The sequence below is a fragment of the Onychostoma macrolepis genome, chromosome 01, assembly GCF_012432095.1.
Source record: "Onychostoma macrolepis isolate SWU-2019 chromosome 01, ASM1243209v1, whole genome shotgun sequence".
NCBI classification, from domain to species: Eukaryota; Metazoa; Chordata; class Actinopteri; order Cypriniformes; family Cyprinidae; genus Onychostoma; species Onychostoma macrolepis.
In genome coordinates, this window is record NC_081155.1 from 7101589 (window position 1) to 7127164 (window position 25576).

The 25576-nt window shown below is 36.7% G+C and overlaps 1 protein-coding gene across 2 annotated transcripts; it reads right to left on the minus strand.

Annotated features, from left to right (window-relative positions):
• Positions 1-348: 348 nt before the first annotated feature.
• Positions 349-23576, minus strand: epn3b (epsin 3b). Of its 2 annotated transcripts, none has more exons than XM_058746171.1 (10): positions 23339-23576; positions 15769-16040; positions 14041-14437; positions 12632-12735; positions 8096-8182; positions 7906-8023; positions 6503-6679; positions 6162-6254; positions 5846-6076; positions 349-3465 (listed from the first exon to the last, which is right to left on the minus strand). In XM_058746171.1, the coding sequence occupies exons 2-10, from the start codon at positions 15994-15996 to the stop codon at positions 3173-3175; spliced, it is 1728 nt and encodes a 575-aa protein (XP_058602154.1). In that variant the 5' UTR covers positions 15997-16040; positions 23339-23576; the 3' UTR covers positions 349-3172. The 2 variants fall into 2 exon arrangements, with proteins under 2 accessions (XP_058602154.1, XP_058601487.1); XM_058745504.1 differs by having other exon boundaries at positions 6162-6287.
• Positions 23577-25576: the final 2000 nt, after the last annotated feature.

Consider the following 25576-nt stretch of genomic DNA (forward strand, 5'->3'; position numbering starts at 1 on the left):
ACAATTACACTATGGCTGCTTATTAAGTTAAAGGTTTACTCCACCCCAAAATGAAAATTTTGTCATTAATCACTTACCCCCATGTTGTTCCAAACCCGTAAAAGCTTTGCTCGTCTTCGGAACATAAATTATGATATTTTTGATGCATTCTGAGAGCTCTCTGACCCTCCCATAGACAGCAATGTAATTAACACGATCGACGTCCAGAAACGTAGCAAGGAGATCGGTATAATCCATGAATCCTCGCATTCATTGTTTTGATTAGAATCACATCCGATCAGAATCTTCTGCTTTTTTTCTAAATTGTCACAGATAGTGAAAAGGAAACTTTAAATGTCTAAATATCAAACTCCTTTATTTAATTGTACATCACTGAAATATTGATCTATATTCATAATTCATTTTCCCACAATCATAATCAATCTGCTGGACACATGATGCACATATGAGAGCTGAGGGGAAAAATAGTGATAAAAGTGAATAACATTCATTTATTAGTGCCTTTAATATACACCATTTAACTCATAGTAGATTAAACGATTAACCTGGTTCTCCTTTACTAGGACAAACTGGATGGCATACTCAATAGCAGTGATTAACAGTAAAGCTGGTACTTGTTCTTCAATCACTTTTCTGAGTGGAGGAAATAACAGCATCAGATAATTCAGCATTGACTTATATCGAGTCCGTAGCGATTATAAAACACGTCCCTTTCAGACAGACGGTGTCAGTGAGTTTTAATTGGCTATGCAGGTTCCTGTGGGCGCCGCACCTGAGATCCGAACAGGAAGTGAGGCGCCAGCCCCAGTGCATTGTGGGACTGTCGGTGAGACAGGCACGTGGAGGAGCTCGGTTACAATCAGTGCCGGATCTCATCACTCATCAGATCCATCGATTGAAGGCAACAGAAAGGAAACAAGGAGGGAGATGTTTGAGGAACGAGGGGAGGACGGTGAGTTTGTTCCTGGTGAAGATTCATTAGTTCTGTTGTGTTCCTGAAATGTACCCCCGTTTAGACAGTGTAGGTTGTTTTTGACTGAATTATTGACATTTAACCCCTCCGTAAGTTCATTAGCAGCATGCTGATCCTGTGCAGCAGAAGAGCAAAGCATCGAGCCAACGTCATAAAGTCAACATGAAATGACGTTCACGACCCATAATGTGCCCTAATTCTGGATATTCAGATTGGATTTTATCCATCGGGATTTGAGTAGATGGTAGAAAGTGGACGTTGCATACCAGAATGGCTATTATTGCTGTCATTTGCATTATACTAGCCAGCATTAAGTTACTATGTTAACTATTAAAGAAAAACTACCTACATTAGTAGTCTTAAGAATGCCCAGGTAACTATTTGGCTATCATTTAAGATTATTTTATATATCTCTGTATTTAAAAATGTATAATGGGGTTCTCTTACATGAGGATGATTATATTTTTGGGGTCTGTGGCATCTAAAAGATTGAAAAAAATGTTTTGGGTCAGAGCATGTTATCGTATTTTGATTATGACCGAAAGTTTTTGAAATAACATGCATCGATGACATAAGTGCACAATAATACCAGGATTGTGTTAGGAAAGTAAACAGAGTCAGTTTTGATTTCATGTTGACTTTAAGCTCGATATAAATGTGATAAACCAGGCTGAGCTATTATCACGCAGAATATAGACGCACGCACATAAAATAATAAAGTTAGCCAGCATTAAATGTGTATCATCGTATAGGAAAAGTACTTTCATCAAAAACAGGTCCAGAATTGTTCTTTAGGCTTCAGATCAGCTCTTCGGTCCCTTCACACTGAAACTGAATCACTATAATCCAGTTCCAGTCTCCGTTTTCCATTATTTTGGCTTTAAATCAGCTCTTCAGTCTGTTCACACTGAAACCGAATTGCTGTAATCCAGTTTCAGTCTCCATTTCTCGTTCTTTAGGCTTTAAATCAGCTCTTCAGTCTATTTACACTGAAACCAAATCACTATAATCTAGTTTCAGTCTCCATTTCTCATTCTTTTGCATTTAGATTAGCTCTTCGGTCTATTCACACTGAAACAGAATTGCTGTAATCCAGTTTCAGTATCCATTTCTCTTTCTTTAGGCTTTAAAGGTGGGGTATGTTTTTTTCAAAAACGCTTTAGAAAACTGAGTCGGGCCCAGTACAAAAACAAGCTTGTAGCCAATCAGCAGTAAGGGGCGTATACTCATTATGCGAGGAGAGAGCGCTCAGTGCACATGATGGACATTAGCTGAGCCGAGCGACGACAGAAAGATAGAAATGGCGGATAAAAAACAAAAGAGGAAAACGTCTGTGGAACAAAAGAAGGCTTACACTGTGTGTACACCGGACTCCGCGCCACAACAGCTAAAGTCTGTCTACACTGGACGCGATAAAGCGACCGTTGAAAATCATTCGAAATTTGTGTCAATGTGTCATAAACAGATCGTGGCAGCAGTTTACTGCCGGGGATTTGTCGTGTCCCATCCAGTGTAGACAGCATCACTGATTATCATGAGTTCTATAGTATTTTGTCGAGCCTTGTCGCTCGCGTCCGGTGTAGACACAGTGTGATGATAAGGCAAGAAGCAGGACCCGTGTAAATATCAGATCAGCTTTCCAGCGCTGGAGAGAACCTAAGGAGCGGGAAGGCCTGCGATCTGACGCCGAGGTTGCTTTGTTTCTTCTCGATAGGTGAGTAACATTGGTTTTGCTTTGTTTCACAGAACTAATCGTTTCCTGGGTTTCGTATGTATGTGTGGGGCCGGAGCTATCAAAACAGGGACCCTTTTGGGGTAGGGGCATGTTTGTTTTGGTGATTTCAAATATCAGCATTGGCTACTAGAAATCACTTACCCCACCTTTAAATCAGCTCTTCAGCCTGTTCATTCTGAAACCAAATCACTATGATCTACTTTCAGTCTGTAATCCCGTTTAAGTATCCATTTCTCATTCTTTAGGCTTTAAATCAAACACCAAATCAGTTCCAGTCTCCGTTTCCCCTTTTTTGGCTTTATATCAGCTCTTCAGTCTGTTCACACTGAAACCGAATCACTATAATCCAGTTTCAGTCTCCATTTCCCATTCTTCTGGCTTTAAGTCAGCTCTTCAGTCAGTTCACACTGAAACCAAATTGCTGTAATCAAGTTTCAGTATGGTTTCAGAGGAAGTGCGGTTCCTCAGAGGAAGGGGTTGTGGCTTTGGCCGGGGTGCTGTGTTTGTCGGGTGGAGGGCGTGAGGGGCAGCAGCGGCTGTGGCAGGTTGCTGGGCAGGTCCAGCAGGCCGTGGGGCGGCTGTGTGAAGGACGAGGGCAGAGTCTGGGGCTTCTGCTGCAGGATGGGCAGAGGGAGGGAGGCGCTGTAGGACAGAGCATGAGCCGGCAGCGGCGACGTGGAGTGAGGACGCATCTGATTCAAAGTCAGTCTGGGCTGCTCACAGTGGAAGGGGTTTGTGGGAGACGGTGTGCTCAGACCTGCACGGGACACAACATATCATTATCCTGTACTCTTCTGCCCACCGAGGCTGCATTTATTTGATTAAAAATACAGTAAAATCATTAACATTGTGAAATATTATTACTATTTAATATAGCTGTTTTCTATGTAATTGTCTGTTAAAATGTCATTTATTTCTGTGATCAAAGCAGAATTTTCAGCATAATCACTCCAGTCTTCAGTGTTACATGATCCTCCAGAAATCATTCTAACATGCTGATTTGCTGCTCAACAAATATTTTTGCTATCATGAATATTATCAATGTTGAACAGTTGTGCTGCTGATTTTTTTATTCTTTGTGGAAACCGTGATACATTTTATTTTTCACGACTGACAGATGAGTATAAAGTTCAAAGGAACTGCTTTTATTTGAAATAGAAATCTTCTGTAGCATTATAAATGTATTTATTGACACTTTTGATCAATTTAATGCTTCTTATAACATATAAAATTATTAATTTCTCTCTCAGAAAAAAAAAAACTTACTTATCCCAAACTTCATATATCTGAGAAGCAAAACTGCACAAAAAGACTTTTCATATAATATATTTATCTTAAATTTAGTTTATTTCTTCTTTCCTAATGGTTAACAAAAGTTACTAAAAAGAGGTGCTCTACCAACAAAAGAGGAGCTGCAACCAAAAATCAAAAAGCCATATCAATTGAAAAAGGTGTCGCACTCACTCTTGAAGAGATGAAAACTTTATTAATTAAAATGATGTTTCGTCCATTATCAAGACCTTCATCAGACATCAAGAACAGCAGTACCAAACAATGCTTTGAACATTCTTGTGATCAGCAACAGGTGTGTCACTCTGCCAATTAGGGGAGTGGCTTACAAACAAGTTTAAGGAGGAAAAAAAAAAAAAAAAACAGGAAAGAAAATCAAAGAACTAATAAAACATACCATAATCAGTTTCCTGATTGAGACCTCTGGCAAGTTATGTGTCTAAAGTAATAATCCAGAAAGGCTCCCTAGATTTACGTTTCACAACAATATCACCTCCCTACTGAATGTACTTGTTCAATACCAAAGTAGAAAAACTCACAAATAGAATGTGAATATTATATAAAATGTTGTGCTACTGGATTGCTCATGTTCCCACGTCTTATAGCACTGCAATGTTCACATATACAAATTTTTTAATTCTCTTGATGTTTTACCAACATACAGCATTCCGCATAGACAGAGTATAGCATAAATGACATTACAGGAATTATACGTGATGACATTTTTTATGAATATGTTTTTGCCTGTTCTAGGATGTGGAAAATATTTCAATCTCCTGGTGTACTGACATTGAGTGCAATTTCCACATTTATAGTTACCTGGAGGAATTGCAAATGGTAGAGACTTAGAGGGACTAGTGTGAACATCAATTTAAGGATCACACAGAACCTTTGCATGAACGGATATTGCAAGATGTATTAGAGTGGTAACGTTATTGTTGTTTTGTTTTTTTTGGCTAAATCACGTTTTAGATAAATAACTGCATTTACTATGTACAGATAAGTGCAACGGTAATATGTATTATGTTTATTGTTCTTTAATTCTAACATTATAACATGAATTGCGGTGAAACTATTATACAGTTGAATTTATTTATACCATAGTCCAGTGTTTCCCACAGACACTCTATTTGTGGTGGCATATATATGCAAATTCATTGTTGGAGTGGTAGAGATCGAGGTTTCCCCGGTAACGCTGTACACAAAGCAGCGCTCCGCTCACAAACACTGCTGTATCAGGTATTACATGCAAGATGAAATGAAAATGACATCCAAAATGTTCTGAAGGTAGACGGTTTCCTTCAGAAATTCACCTGGGTTTATATGTCAATGGTTCTAACCACGACCTCGCCCCTCCCCACCCCCCAACCGTTCAAATTTCCGTAGGCGGGATTTATTTGAATGATATTCTAATGGGCTGCTTTGTGATATCACAAACACCGGAAAAAAACACTTTAGTCCAAACGAGCCGTTCGTTGTAGTTCTTGAAAAGGGATCTTTTAAAAACGAAATATCTCCCTTTGGAGTGGACTTTGAGATTTGTGACTTTGTAGATCTTTTTATGCACAAACATACACACTACACACTGACTAAAATTCAAAAAGTGAAAAAGAATAATTTAAGAGTATTCAGTTTGTATTCATCCTCTTTTTCAGTGGTCTTTTGCGCACAGGATTTACATAAGAAGGAGGAAACAATGGTGTTTGAGGCTCACGGTATGTCATTTCCATGTATAGATCTATTATTATTCAACTATGGCAATGTAAATACTGTTTTCCAATCTATGGCATCTGTAAGAAAAATATAAAATCCCCAAAATAATAAGCGTGATGTGAATGTTTTCCTACCTGACAGGAAGGGGTTTTTGCTCTTGACCGGCGGGTTGGTGGGAATGAGCGTGTCCAGGTTGACGAGGGAGGCAGCGGTGGGGCCGAGGAATGCTTCAGGGGTCCGGCACAGTCTGGGGGTCACTGCGTCCAGAGGAGGCCCGAGGCGAGAGAGGTCAAAGGTCTCTGGACTGTCATTTCCCCGTCCATTCACTTGAACACCCACCACCAACTCGCCGAACTGATCGGCATCTGAAATGAGAGATGTGAATGAGCTTCAGCTCGACTCAGAGAGGAAAACGATTGTGAAGAGGGTCTGGTTTGGTGTGATGAGTACCTGCAGGACTCTCACAGCGAGGGCTGAAAACTTGGTTTGGCCCCGGCTGCTCCGCTCTAGGCTCCTCCCCCTCCACTCTAAGCTCCTCCTCCTCTGGAATAGTAAACGGGTCCTTCACACTCAACACTGGAATGAAGTGCAAAGAATCTAGAGATGGATCTCTAGGGCTACAAATATTTACTTATTTAAAGTGAAAAAATGTTGCCTTTTTTCTTGCAATTGCGAGTTTACATCTCACAAATAACTAAAAAAAAGTTACAATTTCGAGTGTATGAGATAAAAAGTCACAATTACAAATCAAAAATGTATCTCACTTTGGTTTTTAATATGAGGTGTTGTACCTGGTCGCGCTGGGCTCCTCCAGGCTTTATCATCCATGTTAGAGGTGGAGTTTGAAGGCGGTGCATCCCAGGGCTCAGGAGGTGATTGGTGGGTTCCCCACGGGTGGGCGGGGCTACTGGAAGAAGGGCGGGCCGTCCAGGGACTATCAGCCACCGGGTTACTAGACTTAACTACAGCTGAAACAAACAACCAAATCAAAATACATTCTCACAAAGAATCCTTGAAATATTTTTGTCTTACTGTTGAGTTAAAATATCGAAAACCCCCCAAAACAAAATGTTTTTTTTTTTTAGATATCTTTACATTCTACCTTGAAATGTGGTTGAAATAATGTCAGTTGTTTTTTCAATGTTTCTATAAATATTTAAACAATGGCGAATCAATGTTTAATGATAAATAGTTTTAACCAGTTAACAAAACACTAATAAATCAATGTTGAAATGTTAATTTTTTTTACATTTGAATAAAACCCAAAGAAGCGTTCACACTGTGACCGCAAGATAATTTTTAGATATTTTTACTTGACCAATGTTCGAAATACGGTTGAAATAATGTCAGTTGTTGCTTCAATGTTGATAAAAACTTGTTGAATCAACATTTAATGGCAAATAGTTTTAGAAGGTTTACAAAATATTGATGAATCAACGTTGACATTTTAACAAGATCTGTATGAAAAATAAGACATTGAAACAATGTTGTGATTTCAACACAACCAGATCAAAAAACATCCTCAGTGCACTGCGGAAAAGTATTTGTGTGTTGCTTCTCAAATACAAAGTCTAAAAATCCTTAAAACAAAATTAATTTTTTTAAATCAAAACAAAAATCAACATCTATAACCTTGATTAACCCGTGAATGAATGATGAAATTGTGACTAGGAAGTCAAAAAAGACTAATTAAACTTAAAAAAAAGTCATCTTTTTCCAGTTTTACATTTGAATAAAACCTTAAAAAGCAATAAATTTGTGGTGATAATCATTTTTAGTAATAATATTTTACTTGACCAACTCTCTACGCTGAAAAGTGGTGGAAATAATCTCAGTTAATGTCAGTTTCAGTGTTGATAAAAACATTCAAACAATGTTTATCGCTAAATAGATTTAAAGTGTTAACAAAATATCGATATATCAAAGTTGTTTTAAAGTAAATTTTACTTGACTGACCAATGTCAGTTGTTGCTTGAACGTTGATCAAAATGCTGAAACAACCTTCAAACAATGCTGAAACAATGTTAAAATGTTATCAAAATACTAATAAATAATCATTTTTTACACTTCAATGAAACCTAAAGAAGTGTTCGCACTGTGACTGCAAGATATATGCAATGACGTTGAGGAATCGCAAACTCTTATTAAAACTGATGGACTGTGTATCACGGCACTGAGAGCGCTCATCACTGACCGACAGACTCCCAGGGGTCAGAGTTCACGGGGCAGGTGGGCGGGGTGTCCCAGGGGTCGTCGCTGGCTGGCGCGGCAGGCGTGGGTCCGAATACATCCACCAGATCAATCATGGCCGACTGTGAGAGGAAATCAACGGTGAGCCGCTCAGAAGCTCAGAAGATCATGCAGCTGTTGAGTGTCTCTCTCACCTCTGAAGGCCGCGAGTCTCGCTCGCCTTTACTCTCCTCCAGAGCTGTCTGCAGAGGAGCGTCGTCCCCCTGACGGCTCCGCTGGTCCTTCGGGAGACAAAACAAGCTCAGCACCAGAAGCTGAAGCCTATGCTGTTCGTTAGTGCAAGGATTAATTAGGATGAAAAGAGCAGGAGGTTAATGAGCTCCGTGACATTCACAGGACATCCACAGACAACACTGCAGGAGAAATACCACTTGAGATTAGAGAAGAAGAGGGAAGAAATAGTTAGTACAAGCTGGACAAAGAAGTTAAAACATGCAAAATACAGAAAATTAAAGAAAGAAATTGCAAAGGTTAAAAATCTGTCTTGTTAATAGTTTAATCCAGTGCTTCTCAAGCTTTTTGACTGAAGGGCCCACGATGTCCAATATATTGTCTTGTTTTCAAATTTTTTTATTAACAGGAACGCTGGGAGTGTATATATATTACAGTATCTCACAGAAGTGAGTACACCCCTCACATTTTTGTAAATATTTTATTATATCTTTTCATGTGACAACACTGAAGAAATGACACTTTGGTACAATGTGAAGTAGTGAGTGTACAGCTTTTATAACAGCGCAAATTTGCTGTCCCCTCAAAATAACTCAACACACAGCCATTAATGTCTAAACCACTGGCCACAAAAGTGAGTACACCCCTAAGTGAAAATGTCCAAACTGGGCCCAATTAGCCATTTTCTCTCCCCGGTGTCATGTGACTCGTTAGTGTTACAAGGTCTCAAGTGTGAATGGGGAGCAGGTGTGTTAAATTTGGTGTTATCGCTCTCACTCTCTCATACTGGTCACTGGAAGTTCAACATGGCACCTCATGGCAAAGAACTCTCTGAGGATCTGAAAAAAAGAATTGTTGCTCTACATAAAGCTGGCGTAGGCTATAAGAAGATTGCCAAGACCCTGAAACTGAGCTGTAGCATGGTGGCCAAGACCATACAGTGGTTTAACAGGACAGATTCCACTCAGAACAGGCATCGCCATGGTCGACCAAAGAAGTTGAGTGCACGTGCTCAGCGTCATATCCAGAGATTGTGTTTGGGAAATAGACGTATGAGTGCTGCCAGCATTGCTGCAGAGGTTGAAGGGGTGGGGGGTCAGCCTGTCAGTGCTCAGACCATACGCCGCACACTGCATCAAATTGGTCTGCATGGCTGTAGTCCCAGAAGGAAGCCTCTTCTAAAGATGATGCACAAGAAAGCCCGCAAACAGTTTGCTGAAGAACCATGGAACCATGTCCTGTGGTCTGATGAGACCAAGATAAACTTATTTGGTTCAGATGGTGTCAAGCATGTGTGGCGGTAACCAGGTGAGGAGTACAAAGACAAGTGTGTCTTGCCTACAGTCAAGCATGGTGGTGGTAGTGTCATGGTCTGGGGCTGCATGAGTGCTGCCGGCACTGGGGAGCTACAGTTCATTGAGGGGACCATGGATGCCAACATGTAATGTGACTGAAGCAGAGCATGATCCCCTCCCTTCTATTCCAACATGATAACGACCCCAAACACACCTCCAAGACGACCACTGCCTTGCTAAAGAAGCTGAGGGTAAAGGTGATGGACTGGCCAAGCATGTCTCCAGACCTAAACCCTATTCAGCATCTGTGGGGCATCCTCAAACGGAAGGTGGAGGAGCGCAAGGTCTCTAACATGGAAGAGGACTCCAGTGGCAACCTGTGAAGCTCTGGTGAACTCCATGCCCAAGAGGGTTAAGGCAGTGCTGGAAAATAATGGCGTCCACACATAATATTGACACGTTGGGCCCAATTTGGACATTTTCACTTAGGGGTGTACTCACTTTTGTGGCCAGCGGTTTAGACATTAATGGCTGTGTGTTGAGTTATTTTGAGGGGACAGCAAATTTACACTGTTATACAAGCTGTACACTCACTACTTTACATTGTAGCAAAGTGTCATTTCTTCAGTGCTGTCACATGAAAAGATATAATAAAATATTTACAAAAATGTGAGGGGTGTACTCACTTCTGTGAGATACTGTATGTGGTATTGAATTAAAATAATCAACTATGATTCATTTTGTGACTTGAGCGCTTTCAAGAACTGTATGTTCTTCAATTAAAAGAAACAGTTATTGTGGGGGAAAATATATATTTTTTGTATAATTTACTATTTTGATTATATTATAATGACATATTAGCACTTTAATTTAGAGTTTGACTACTGTAATATATTAACAATAATGAAACAAAGAGCTACTGAGGAGGAAAATAATTATTAATTAACAAATAATAATTAATATGATTAATTAACAATATAATTAATTTTTTAAAATATTTTTACTTTTTATATTATACTATTATAATATTTGTTATGATATTATAATATTGCATATTAAATACATTTCTGTTTACATCTTGATTTTGTGTTTTTTGCATTTTAATTTAGAGTTTGACTGTTTCAATACATCAATAATAATAATTTTATTAATTAAAAAAAAAAAGAATTCCCCTTGATTTCAAGAACTCATGATATTATTGTTAATATAACTCGTGTTATTTATTTTATTTATTTTTATTATTATTTGTTAATTATTATTAATTATTTTTGTTTTTATTTTAATATAATGCATATTGTAATATTATATATGGACTAAATATCAGTTTACAACTTTTTTTCTTTTGCATTTGTTGTTTGAACACTTTAAATGTTTTTGAGGCGCCCCCGGGTGAGAATCCTGAAACACACGGTGGTTCCTCTGATACCTGCGCAGAGCTACAGGATGTCCTGCTGCGTCTCCATGACAACAGCGAGCGGCAGGCAGTGATTGGCTGCTGTGGAGGGGCGTGTCTGCGCTGGATGTGGGTTAATCAGGGTTATTTTCAGCAGTGTGTGTGGTTTCTGCTCCTCCACCGTGTCCTGTGGGAACGCAAATATTCCTGAAACAGCAGCAAAACTCATCCTGCTCGCCTTTCTCCTCACGTTTCCTCCTCTGTGCTCACGGAGCTGGTCGCCGTCCTCACATACACACACACACACTCGACCAGCTCGTGCCTTTGGGATTTAGAGATGGAAATGCTCCGGCTGCTGCATGCTGGGAATGAAAAGCCTCTCAAACACCACAGAAACTGAAGACACACAGGATAATTTACAGTTCATTTAGGAAACCGTCTACTGTAAAGAAGAGAGAGTGTGTGTCAGGATTATTATTGTACACTACAACTAACAAACCTAAAGTTAGTAGGTAAAAAAATAAATAAATGTGATCAATTGTACTATAATAAAATATTAATAATAAATAAAATAATTATAAAATTATAAATAAAATAAATGTAAAATATATGTAAGATGAAAACTGAAAATGCATATATATACATTTAAGAAACCTAACAATGACCTAAAATGATTGTAATATAATAAAATAAAAAGTTACAATATAATAAAAGTTATAAGTTATACTATAATAAACATAAATAATAAATGTACAATCAAGGATAAGCAGTTTGAACAATGGATGAATAGATAATATACAATTACAAATAAAAAATATATTTTAAGACACCTAAAAATGGTTGAAAAAAAAAAACTAACAAAATAAATTAATTAAATAAAAATGAACGTCATAAATAGTAATATAATTAAGGCAGCGGCTATTTACACTAAGTGCAAATAGCAATGGATTCTATTTACACCAAGTGAAAATAGCAGTATTTTTTTAAAGATATGCTATTTAGTGCAAATAGCTAGAGATTCTATTTACACTATGTTAAAATAGCAAGATTTTCTGCTATTTATACTACTTATTGCAAATAGCAATAATGTATTGAGTGTAAATTATAGTTTTAATTCAAATTATTAACTGGATGCCACCTTATTGGGACAATAAAGCCCTCCCTACACCTACCCTAACCCCACCCAATACTCTTAGTTTCAACTTTTTGATTATTTCCTTCATTTCTACTTAAAATAAATGCCTTTCTGATGCAATATGAGATTTGAAAAGAGAGAAAAAAAGTTTGGCAAATGGCGGGCTCGAACTCGGGTCGATTGAGTCCAAATGCATGTGCCTTATCATCTATGCCACTGAAACTAACATTGATTTAGTGTTTTTTTTTAGTGTTGACTAACTCAATCACACATTAGCGGGCAGAGTTACTGTAAATAGCCTTTGCCAACAAGACAGGCTATTCGCACTTAGTGTAAATAGACACTTCGTATAATTAAATAGAAATAATTATAACTAAACATATAATGATGAATAAAATAAATGCAATGCACATTAAAACTTTCTAAGAAACCTAAAATGGCAAAAATGTAGCTTTAAATAAATGAAATATGTGCTACATTATAACATAAAATAATTATTGCATAATGACAAATGTAATTACAAATATATTAAAATATTTTATGAAACAAAATAATATTAAAATAATATTTTTAAATAAATAAAAAATATATAAATGTAATAAACTGCAATAAAATATAAATAATAAAATTCATAATATGAAATAAAAAAAGAATATCTTTGTGCGTGTATATGTACCTCTCTGCTCATGGCCAGCGCGAGCTGTAGCTGCAGCTCTTCTTCTCCGCTCGTCTGCGGTCGAGTTTGCTCCAGATCAGACGTTCGAGGAGACGAGGAGGACGCTGACAGACACACAGACAGACGGCTGAGGATCATTCATCTTTATATATGTGTGTGATAGATACGATTGATGTTGCTCTGAGAGGCTCTAATACATCATAATCCATCATCATCATCATCTCACTTCAGATTTTATTATACTGTCAGTGTGTATGTGTGTGTGTGTCACGCCCTCATTAGACTACAAACACTCGAGCACATGGCAGCAGCAGCTGTGATGAGACTCATCAGTGCAGAGAACACCACTAATGTCATCGCTTTATTATTAGCTATGACGAAAATGGGGATGCCACTTTCAGACAAAAAAATAACTCTAATAAATAGTCTGGGAGTGACATCCTAAACATTTTTACACATGTATATATATATATTAGTGCTGTCAAACGATTAATCGCGATTAATTGCATCCAAAATAAAAGTTTTTGTTTACATAATATATGAGTGTGTACTGCTGTGTATTTATTATGTATATATAAATAAACACACATACAGTATATATTTTGAAAATATTTACATGTATATACATTTATATTATTATATTTTATATAAATATATTTAATATATAAACAACATATTTTCTTAAATATATACATGCATGTGTTTGTATTTATATATATACACATAATAAATATACACAGTACACACTCATATATATTATGTAAACAAAAACATTTATTTTGGATGCGATTAATCGCGATTAATCATTTGACAGCACTAATATGTAGAATGTTTTTTAAATATATATTTGTATTACATATTTAATAGTTTTCTATTTTATTATTGCTATTTTTTATTGTATAAATCTATTTATTTTTGTTTGTTTGTTCTCTTATGTGGTCATATATATTTTATTTATAGATCTACATTTAAGACATCGACCCTTAAATAGCTTAAATGTAATTTAATTAAATTAGATAAAGCAATTAATTAAATGAATTAACAGTACTTTCTTAGGTGAGTGTACTATAAGTACAGGTAAGAGCACATATTGTAAAACAAAATGCAACCATTTTCTTTTTTTTTTGTTTTGTTTTTGCTCAGTGTTGGTTTCAAAATCAAGTACATCACTATAATTTAGTTAGTTTCTAAATTAAAAATGAAATGAAAAAATAACATTTTCTACAGCAAAACAATATCATCGTTTTGTACCTGATTGTTTGTTTGTTTTTAGTCTATCATTTTCCTTGTGAATGTTGTTGCTGTAAAGCACATGTGTTGACAGCCTGTAAACGCTGCCTCTTGACTGAACACGAGCTGAAAGTGAGAGCTCATCAGTTATGGGCTGGTGATATTAATGAGAGTGTTACAGTTGAAGGAGGTCGGTGATCCTCTGGAGCGGCTGAAGTCCTCTCCGTACAGCGCGCTCATGCTGGGCTGGCTGCTGCGTCTGCTGGGGTACGCCGGAGGAACGCCGCTCGCCCCGCTGCTCACCCCGCTGCTCACCCCGCCGCTCACCCCGCCGCCGCCCGTCATCCGCTCTCTGGTCTTGAGCGCCTGCGCCCGCTCCTGCCTCAGACGCTCCTCGTCCCGCAGCAGCGCCACCAGCTGCTTGGCCTTCTCGCGCACGTTCACGCCCTGGTCACGCCCGTCCCGGTCCACGTACTGGAAGTCCCGCAGTGTCTGGATGGTGAAGGCGTTCTCACGGCACTGCTGGGCCACGCGCTCCGAGCCCGTTTTAGCCAGATAGTCCAGCAGCGTCAGCGCCTGAGCACACAGATACACCCACGGATTACTGATCATTAACACTAGAGCAGTGCTTCTCAGACTTTTGTACTCTGCTGTCCAGAAAAATAGGTTAGGCTAACAGGTTCCTCTGGTACATCTGCTGTAAAACCAGGAGTTTGCACAGATTAAAACAAGTAACTAAAATAATTTAGGCAAATCTAAATAATTACATTTCAGGAATGTTTTTCAGGGTTTTAATCAGTGAATTTGCACTTTTTCTATTCGTTTGGTTTACAAGATTAGGGTTAAGGAATGTTTTATTTTTATTTATTTATTTATTTTTTTTACTCAGTTTCTACTAGATACATTATTTTTTGGAGGTTGGCATAACTGGAAAGCTGCATGTTATGTATACAAATATTTAAAATGTAAATCGTATTTTTAATTGAAACTTAAATTATAATTAAAATTAATAAAAACATTTAATTAAAAATTATTATTACTATTATAGTTTCTACTAGATACAAAATTTTGGAGGTTGGCATAAAAGGATATTATGTATAAAAATATTTAAAATATAAATCATATTTTTTAATTAAAACTTAAATTTTAATTTTAATTAAAATTAATAACATTTTATTCATTTTTCCCAGGTATATGTTTTTATTATTTTAAATTAGGCTAAAAATTTACTATTTTACTGGAAAAAAATAAATAAATAAAACTTTAAAATTAGGCAAGAAATCCGAATTAGAAATAAACTAGAAATATATATTTTTTAAAAACACTTTGGTAAATTAGGTTATTGGGAAATAACTCCTAGAAATATCTACTTAGACTAGAAGTAAACTAGAAATCACACACACATTTTTTTAAAATTAAACTAGAGATAAAATAAAAATTATACTTTTTTAAAATTAGGCTTAAAAATCATTAATAAGACTAGAATTAAACTACAATTAAAAAAATAAAATAATAAAATAGTTTGAATAGAAAAAAAAGCTAAAACTTACACTTTAAATTAGGCTAGAAATCACTAATTAGAATAGAAACAAACTAGAAAGAAAATAAAAATAACACTTCTTAAACATCAGGCTAGAAATTAATAATTAGACTTAAAAGGAAAATAAACTAAAAAAATAACCCTTTAAATTTGGCTAGACATGACTAATTAGACTAGAAAAACAGAAATAAACTTTAAAAATAAAACTTTTTTAGAATTAGGCTAGAAATCACAAATTAGAAAAAAATTAATTCAACTAAAAACAAAGTAACCTAGAAATGAACTAAAAAAGGAAGCGCACATCTGCTGAGGGGAACCTGTTGATTGTTAGTTGTGTTAGTACTTGAGTCTGGGCGGATCCGCACACCTTGTAGACGTGTCTCCAGTTCTTGCCGTGGTCGTTGAGGCGCTTCCACACCATGGCCATGACCTCGCTGAAGGCCACCACGCTGAAGGTCAGCTCGGCGATCTCGGACATCAGCGAGCTGGACGGGCCCCAGGGGTCGTTAGAGGTCGCCTCGCGCACCTTGATCTCTGCATCTGAGTAGTTGTGCACGATGTTCTTCACCTGCCGCCGCAGGGCCGAGGTCGTCATGGCGACAGCGAGAGTGTGAGCGAGCGGATCCCAGACGGTCAGAGCTGAGACACACACACACATTTACACAACAAATACTGTTAACACATGCTGGATTATTAATGGTTTTTAAATACGTACAAATTCAGTAAAAACTGAAAAGTTGTGAAATGATATTATAATTACAAACAGCTGTTTTCTATGTGAATATATTGTAAAATGTAATTTATTTCTGTGATCAAAGCTGTATTTTCAGCATCATTACTCCAGTCTTCAGTGTCACATGATCCTTCAGAAATCACTCTAATATGCTGTTTTGCTGCTCAAGAAACATTTCTGATTATTATCAATGTTGAAAACAGTATATTTTTGTGGAAACAGTGATACATTTTATTTTTCAGGATTCACAGATAAATAGAAAGTTCAAAAGAACAGCATTTATTTGAAATAGAAATCTTTCATGATATTATAAGTCTTTAATGGCACTTTTGATCAATTTAATGCATCTTTCAAGAATGAATGTAATTATTTTTGTAATTATGTCTTCTGAAGTATCTAAGAAGAAAACATAACATGAAATGTGTCATAATTCAACATTTTGGCTTCAAAATCTGTTCAAAATTATGTCTAAATGGCAATGTTTTATATGTAAGGAATATTTTCATTACACTTTTGTTCACTGAAGTAAACCTGAAATAAAATAAATAATAATATTAGATGACAAACGTAAACTTAAAAAAAAAAAAAAAAAAGGTAGCACTTTAATGTCAGGTGTTCTTGTTAAACAAGTTACACATACTTTCTATTATAATAACAATTAATTATGCATAATTACATGCAAGTAACCCTAAACCAAACCCTCATCCTAATCCTAATCATATAGTAAGTACATGTAGTTAATTAATATTACTCAGTACTTAAAGGTATAATTACACTGTAACAAGACACCTTAAAATAAAGTGTAACCAAACTTTTGCCTTGGCAACTAATGGATATAAAATAAGTTTAAGTATTAATATTTCTATAAGTAAAACTGAAATAGAGCTGAACAGAATTATTTACAAAAAACTTAATATATAAAAATGACAATAGCGCATATAAAAATGACTAAAACTTCAACTATATGAAAATAGAAAATATATAAATGAATGCTATTTTGAAAAATCTATAACTACTATAATACTAGTGTTCAGTGTTCAGAATATGCTAAAATCTTGTTTATTGTTGGTGCATTAAGAGTGTGATTTCTCAATTAACAATGAACAGAAAAGAAATAAGAGGCATTTTAAAGATCTGAATTTTATTTACAAAAGGAATGTGCTTTTAAATATTCAGTCTTATAAAATGTCTTTCCTTATATAGTCCATGGTCATTTATGAATGACACTGAAGAGGTCAAAGGTCATTTACCAAACATCAAATGTTGGTCTGTAGAGGGTTAATGAACTTCTGAACACATAAACAGACGCAGTTCTAATTAAAAATGCCCCCCTCCCTCTTCATTTGCAGCGAGAGGAGAGCGATTACCATTTTCAGCTTCATCAATAATTCAGCTCGGCTCTCCAGTTAGCACTTATGTAAAAAAAAAAAAAACACGGCCATAGGAAGTGGGTTGGCGGGGAGAGACGAGCGTTATCTGTCCGTCAGACTCCAAAAACAGACCCCGAATTCACCCGAGCACCCAAACATCCTGCAGACGGCATCTACGTTACTGCGCTCGCAACCTCAAGGTGATGGGTTCGATCTCCAATGATTAACGCATCTGAAATGTAGGATGGAATCACTGCCATCTCACTAAATGAGGAAATAAATACATCTACAACATCTCCAGAACTGTTCTGAGAGTATTGAGCATTTTACCATTTCATTTGAGAGAAACTATATCATATACACTCAGAAACTTAAACGGTATTCACGGCAACCCGTCAAAATAAAAGTTCGGTTTAACTTGAAGAAGTTGTGCCAGAAATATATTAGTCTAACTTACTAGTAGAATGTACTACTACTAAAATTATTAAAATGTTATTTTTTAAGGAATAATCAAAACAATAAAAACATTTAAAGTTTGTTTAATTTTTCAGATTTTTCTGAAAAATTGAAATACACAACCCATAATTTCCGAGGGGGGGGGAAATCATAAGGCTATTGTAAGAATCAATTTGAATAAATTAAGTTGTTTTTAAGTATTCAAATAATTAACATGTTAAAACACATAATTTGGTAACAATAAAGCATATGGTGAGAAAAAAAAAGAAATTCATAGAGTCCTAAACATGTAATTTTTGTTAAACTTTTAATAAATTGATGTGAAATTGTACAAGTTTCTTTTTGCTTTTTGATTAATAAAATGAAATGTAACCATTAAAAAAGGAATCCAGATCATTTAAAATGGGAAAAAAAAAAATGAAAAAAAATGAATTTGGGAAAAAAATAAAATGGATTTCATAGGGCCCTAGAAATGCTGCTGAAAGCATGTGCCAAATGAATAAATGTGTCTTTGACTCAGGCGTGAGTCACCAACGAATCGCTGTTACCCATCAGCCCACAGATCAGCTGCGAATTACAGCGGCACGCTTGAACCCTCAGCTCTGACTCACGCCGCATGTGTTTCATTCAGAAAACACTAGAGTTCGAAGGGTTAACTGAGCTTCATCTGGAGAAGCTGTGAGTTAGCTGTTAATCACACTTCACAGCAGCAGCAGAGCTGAGAAACATCTCACTGTTTCATTCACTAGAAACCATCAAACAAACGTGACTCTAGTGAAATGACTGAATGTTTATGGGACAAGTATACATCCAACAACCACTTTAAAAACACAGGTGATAACGAGAAAACCACAGGATGAATCAAAGAAGCTTTTCCACAAACTGAAGTGCTAATCAGTGTTGTGGAAAGTTACTTTCTAAAGTAATGCATCACAATATTGGGTAACACTTTAGAATAGGGAACACTTATTAACTATTAACTACGACTTTTCCCTCAATAAATTCCTAATTTGCTTAGTAGTTAGTGCGGTAGTTGTTAAGTTCAGGAATTGGGTAGGATTAGGGATGTAGAATAAGGTCATGTAGAATAAGGCATTAATAAGTGCTTAATTACTACTAATAAATGGCTAATATTCTAGTAATATGCATGCTAATTAGCAACTAGTTAAGAGACCTTAAAATAAAGTGTTACCCAATATTGTTTTACTCCCTTAAAAAGTAACTAACTTAGTTACTGTTTATGGAAAGTAACACATTACGCTACTTTTGCATAACAAAGAAACTGGTGTTAGTTGTTTGAAAAAGTAAGTCAGATATTTTGTAAATTTAAAAGTAATGTGTTACTTCGTAAATTACTTGAAAAATCAGTAATCTGATTACGTAACTTGGGTTACTTGTAGTGCGTTACCCACAACACTGATTCTAATCTAATATGCACAGACAGTGTCTTAAACACAAAACACCATCATGACACTAAAATAATGTGATAAACGTTCATCTGACAACATAAGATGCAACATAATACCCTAATGTTCATAACCGATAAATACAAACTACGGTTAAATATTGTTATTTCAATGAAAAACCATCACATGTGAAGTCAAGGTTCTCACAGATTATTCTGGAAATGTCAGTTACAGTTTTTCACGGTAGAATATCTATACGATGATTTATTCTCTTTCACTTTCAAGCACTGTAAATTTAACAGTATTTTACTGTAAAATTGACTAAATGTAATGTTCCATTGGATCTATTGCAGTTTTTCACCATATATAGTAAGAGCTAGCATTTGACTGTCTTTTATCATTCAAATCACAATATTTATTAGTGTAGCGTCAGCTGATCTGAATGAACATCCCTGCCCTTCACACGGCTGCGCTCTTTGACTTTGTATTTCTGTGTGTGCGGCAAAACCTAATCCTACACGTCCTTCACAGAGCCTCTCTAAAGCCAGCGCTGCTCTCTGTGAAGAGCTCATGGTGCTCCTCAGAGATCATCTACTGTCATTTATCTACAAGATTTTTCCAAAGAGATTTGTTCTGCGACGGCCCCAAAACCTGCTGGTCTTGAACCAGGAGCTGCTAACATTAGCACTGCCATTATCACTTTTCAAAACTAGACCAACACAACACTCCGGTGTTGAAGAAATACAACGCACTTTTAATTAGCTGCATCTAAACCAAAATGACATTATTTAGAAATAACACATGTGAACTGATCGCGTATTTTGTGTTTAAATTACTTAAGGTATATGAAACCTTTAGGGAACGTTTCAAATATGTTAGGTAAAATGAGTAAACGTTTGGTAAGAAATTCACCTAGAAATGAAAATCCTGTTATCATTTACTCATCCTCAGGTTGTTCCAAACGAATTGTCTTCTTCTGTTTAACACAAAAGAAGATGTTTGGTAACGAAACAGTCGCTGGTAGCCATTGACCCCCATAGTCTTTTTTCCTCCATGCTTTTAAAGTCATTGGCTGTTTGGTTACCTACATTCTTCAAAATATCATCTTTTGAGTTCAACAGAAGAAACAAATTCATACAAGTTTGGAACAACCTGAGGATGAGAAAAGATGATAAGAATTTTCAATTTTGGACGAATCCTTTTAAGATGTTATTAATAATATCTAATAATGGTATTGGGAGAAAACTGTCTGAGCGTAATATCGTTTGAACGTTCTTCAAACGTGCATTTTTTGATACAATTGCTTAGACCTCGCAGTATTTCGTATGCTACATTTAAATGTGGCAACCATTTTTTGCACAGTTCCCAGTTGTTGTCAAGGTTTAAATAATGTAGACAGTCTAGTCAAGTGGAAGCCACATTTATGCATATTCAACAAAATGATGCACTACAGGAACATTACAAATCAACGCACATTATGGAACATTAAGTAAATAATTGAAGTTAAAAAATGTTTTCACTCACATTTACTAAAGATAATAAATCAGCCAGGCTGGATAATGCGCTGATATTTGGCGATTTTAAGATTTAAGATAACCATGTTTTTATTTGGACAATAAAAGTTTCAACTTTTGTCAATTTTGAGTAAATATTGTGCTCATATCTCATAAACGGATAGTTCACCCAAAAATGAAAACTGTTGGTAACCCTAACCCTAACCCTAACCTAACATTAGACAGTAGCCACTTGACTTCTAGTACTATGGAAGTCAATGGCTACCGTTAACAGATTTGTTTACTAACATTCTTCAGAATATCGTATTTCATGTTCAACAGAAGAAAGAAACCCAAACAAGTTTGAAAAAACATGAGGGTGAGAAAATGAATTGTTATTAAATTGTATCTAATTATCAGCATTATATTGATCATCACTCATCCTGCTCTTTAAATATCGGCCATGATAAATTAATATCGGTTGACCACCAAAGCTTTAAATAACCTGCTACTTACAATTCAGAAGCTGAAATTTCCATTTTAATATTCTCACAACCAAAATGAGACGTTTTTAGAACATAAATGACCTGAGCTGCCACTGGGGCTGATCTACTTCTGATGCTTTGGGGAAAGGCAGACCTGGTTCATCTGCTGTAGACATGAGAAGAAAACAACAGACACCCCATGACTGCGGTAGCGTGTGTGAGTCCGGGACGAGTCACTTATGAGTGTGATCTCAGCGGAGACATCTGCTCCACAACACGACACACTTTCATCAAGCAGATCCCCACTGAGACGTTTAATTCTGTCAGTGGCCTTTTCTGCTTTCCTTATTGAATTATTCCTCTCCGTGCTCCAGCGGTGATCACAGATTCGTCTCACATACATATTAAACAGCCTAAAATACTTGTACAGCCTGATGCCAAAGAAGAGGTATCAGTAATGTGATATGAACTTTAAAATGATCTCCCACGATGTCATAGAATATTTTGAGGATATACGAGGTTTCAAAAATGCAGTAGAAGTATTTCAAACTCATGTGATGTTATTGAAACGTTTTGCGGGGTTCTGTGATGTCAGAACAAGTCCCATAGAAGTCAATGGAACGTTTTTTTTTTTGGTGATGTCTGAAGTTTTTGGGGGTTCCACAATGTTACATGACATTTAAAGCCCTAAAAAAGTCATAGTCAAAACTTTTCATGTCTTTATGTTGTCATTTTTTTTTTGTTCCATCACGTCTAAAAACAAGTCCTAAAAATATCATAGAACCTTCTCAAGTTCCTGTGATGTCATTGAGCCTTTCTGAGTTCCACAATATTATATTTTTATTTTATTTTTTGCTCCATGACGTCAAAGAACAAGTCCTGAAAACATCATGGTAGAACCTTTTCAGGTTCCTGTGATGTCTTTGAACCTTTGTGAGCTCCACGGTGTTACAGACGTCTATGTAACATTGTTTGAACGTTCTTTAAGTTTTTCGCATTTAAAGAATGTGGAACCATTTAAAGAATGTGGAAGCGAGTTGTTTTCAATGTTTAATCAACGTGGACAATGTATAGAGAAAGTCATATATATGCATATTTAACAATACGGTGTACTACTGGAACTCAGATGATGTCAACCCTCAGATAACATACAAAATTACCAAATTTTGCTCTAAGTTTGATCGCAACATATGATCATTGCTGTTAATTGTGTTCACTGCCTGTTTGATTAAATGACATTAACTAACTGCTTGACTTTTACCGTACATTTCTGCCATATGGACATCAGCTTGAGATAGTCACCACTGATAAGCTATTACTAAATATAATGTAGAAACGTTACGTTTCTGTAAAGCTGCTTAAGTGCTATAGGCTACAAATAAACTTGAATTGAACATTACAACTCTGACTACAATCCAAGAACATCATGTAAAAGAGTTAAGTTATATAAATGTTTTCAGTCACACTTTCCTCACAGTCATGGTAGAACCTTTCCAAATGTCTGTTGTCATTATAACTTTTGAATTCCATATAAACACATTTTAAATCAAAAAAGTCCATTTTAAAGTTCTAATGAAGTCATAGCAGAACCATTCCAAGTTGATCAAAATACCTATATCAAAAATATCAAATAACCTTTTTGATGTTCTTTACATATTTACTGATGCTTTAAAGAAGGCAAGACCTGCTTTACTTTGGAAATAGATGATACACTAATATGACCAATAATGTAACATCAGGAACATTTCTGAATCTACATAGAACCATATATCCAACATGAGCAGCTCCCACACAACAGCATCAGAGCAGAAATAGCCTCGAGACTGTGTGGAAATGCTCCAGTAGGCCTTCAGCTCCAGCATTGAGCATCACATGAACACTTCTGACACAGATCTCTCTCACACACACACACACACACTTCTGACAGCAGACATTGACGATAACACGCTGACAGATGCACGCGCATCATCTGCAGGGTTAATGAGGAAGATTACCTGCAGCATCTCACTGAGCAGCCGCGGTCCACCGACACCGATCCACGGACACGGACCCGGACCCAGGGAGCGACGGGAGGAGAAACACGGAGAGATCTGTCGATGTGTGCGAGAATAAAGATGCTGCAGTGTTTCCAGTGATGTGGGTGAGATGAGCCATCTACACACGCTCACACATGCGGTGTGGAGGCAAGACCACCGTCATCACGAGAGAGAGAGAGAGAGAGAGAGAGAGAGAGACTGATGCTCTGCGCACTCAGCATTTAACCGCATCGCTGCCGGAGACTCTCAGCAAAGCCGAAATATCAGTTTACCTGTACTCATATCAATCTAACTGGACCGAGATGGCGTTATCACACTGCTACCCCGTCCCTGTACATTGCAAATGCAAATTTACATAAATTAATAATAAACTAGTACACTAATGTAGGGTTTGATACATAAATATAATTTAATTTAGCTCAAAGGGAATCATTTATTATTTTATAGGGAATTTGAACAGAATCACTGTTTTGCAGCTGATCACTGAGTCGGCAGCGATTCACTGAACGAGTCGTATAACATCAACTCTGCACTGGATATTAAAATCCAAAATATAGTGAAAACACTATTAATAAGCACAGTAACAAGATCGGCAGATTAAGACATTAACTTGTAAGCACAAAACACAAGATACTTCTCTTTTCAATATAAATAAGACTTTATTTATATAAACCTAAGACAAACTAATCTAACATGAACACACGCATTCACACATTCACACGTTGCAGAAAGAGAGAAAGGATGAGTTTAGAGAATGAAAATGTGAAATCCCAAGTTTACAGAAATATGTGCTATCGCATAGACCTGAACAACCATCAATCACTTAATTAACCCTCGCATTGAGTTTCTCAATGAGGCTAAATTTATATTAAATGCACCAGTTCAGTTAGAATCTGGAGGTACTTGCTTGCTGTGCCTCTGTGTTACAGGGATCCCCTTCTGTCGTCGTGGTTGCAGGAAAGGGGTTCCCAAAGTGCTGATTGGCTGGAAGTTCAGTAGTCGTTGAAGTGATGTCTTGGGCGTTGGCTGAGGATGCGGAGTTGGTCTGGTTGAAGTTTTGAGGCGGTCACAGGCTCGAGTTGAACTCAGAGACAAGGTGTGGCGGCAAAACTTAAACTGAGAACACGAAACCCGCAACAGAAAATACACTGAAATAAATGAAAGAAAGGGTGTAACGAGACTAGGTGGTTTTTCTTCTCATCGTGGTGTTAAGTAGCAACTGGCCTGTAGGCCAGAGCACGCTCAAGAGCGCTAAAACAGCGTCAAAACGCGGTGACAAGAAGAGAGAAGGACGAGAAGGGAAGAAGGGCAGATTTGATGCTGTCCTGAGGTTTTAAACTCGGCTTTTGGACACATCCCATCTGGTGTCTTGACCAATTAGATAGGCTATTATCTTAGCTAGGGTTGTTCCTTCCATCATAAATCAGCATGTTATCAGTCACATGGTCCGAATTTTACACACTCTTGCAAAGTATACTTTGGATGTGATTTCTATAACCAGAATATGATACATTTGACAAAGAATCAGTGGGAAGAAACGTTTCAAGCTAGAAATGTCAAACTCATACATACCAAACACGAATAAACCTTAAAGTCATTCAATAGTTATTAAAAAGACATACATAATATGTGCTTAAAACATGATAGTCTAATGTGTGGGTCGTGATTTATCTCGTGGAACACATGTGATGGCCATCTCTTTGACCATTAATCTTGATTATTTCCCCTAAATTTGACGATCTCCTTCCTGCGTTGGACTTATCAATAAGTGTTCGTTTGTCTTAATGTTGCAAGCTGTTCTGGACAGAGGCTTGTTGGTTAGGCTTGCTCCAGACTCATGGCACCAGAGTACCACGGACAAATTTATGAGTCCTGTTGGGCTGCTCTGGAATTTCGGCTCCTCATGTTTCGATGTTCTGATCGAGTCTTAGTTTGTCTGACTCGTCTTTAAGATGTCTTTAAGATGTCAGTTTTACATACATTCTAAACCATAAACATCTTATAGACGTCTATTTGACATCTGATATGAAACATTCAATAGTTGTATTGCAGATGAGCAACAGAGCACAGCAGAGCGAGCATTTTCAATTCATTCCTATGGAAGTTGAGCTTAAACGCTTGCACGGTGCATTGTGGGATTGAAAGCGGCGCGGAGAAAGCGTTGAGAGCGGCCGAGAGCATCAAAAAGTTTGGGCA

Coding starts and splice junctions, on each gene's coding strand:
- epn3b (XM_058745504.1), bottom strand. CDS start 15,996: ATGACGACCTCGGCCCTGCGGCGGCAGGTGAAGAACATCGTGCACAAC. Junction 12,736..14,040: donor ATCACCGACCTCCTTCAACT/GTAACACTCTCA, acceptor TGTGTCTGTCAG/CGTCCTCCTCGTCTCCTCGA. Junction 6,077..6,161: donor TCGCTGTGAGAGTCCTGCAG/GTACTCATCACA, acceptor CTCTCATTTCAG/ATGCCGATCAGTTCGGCGAG.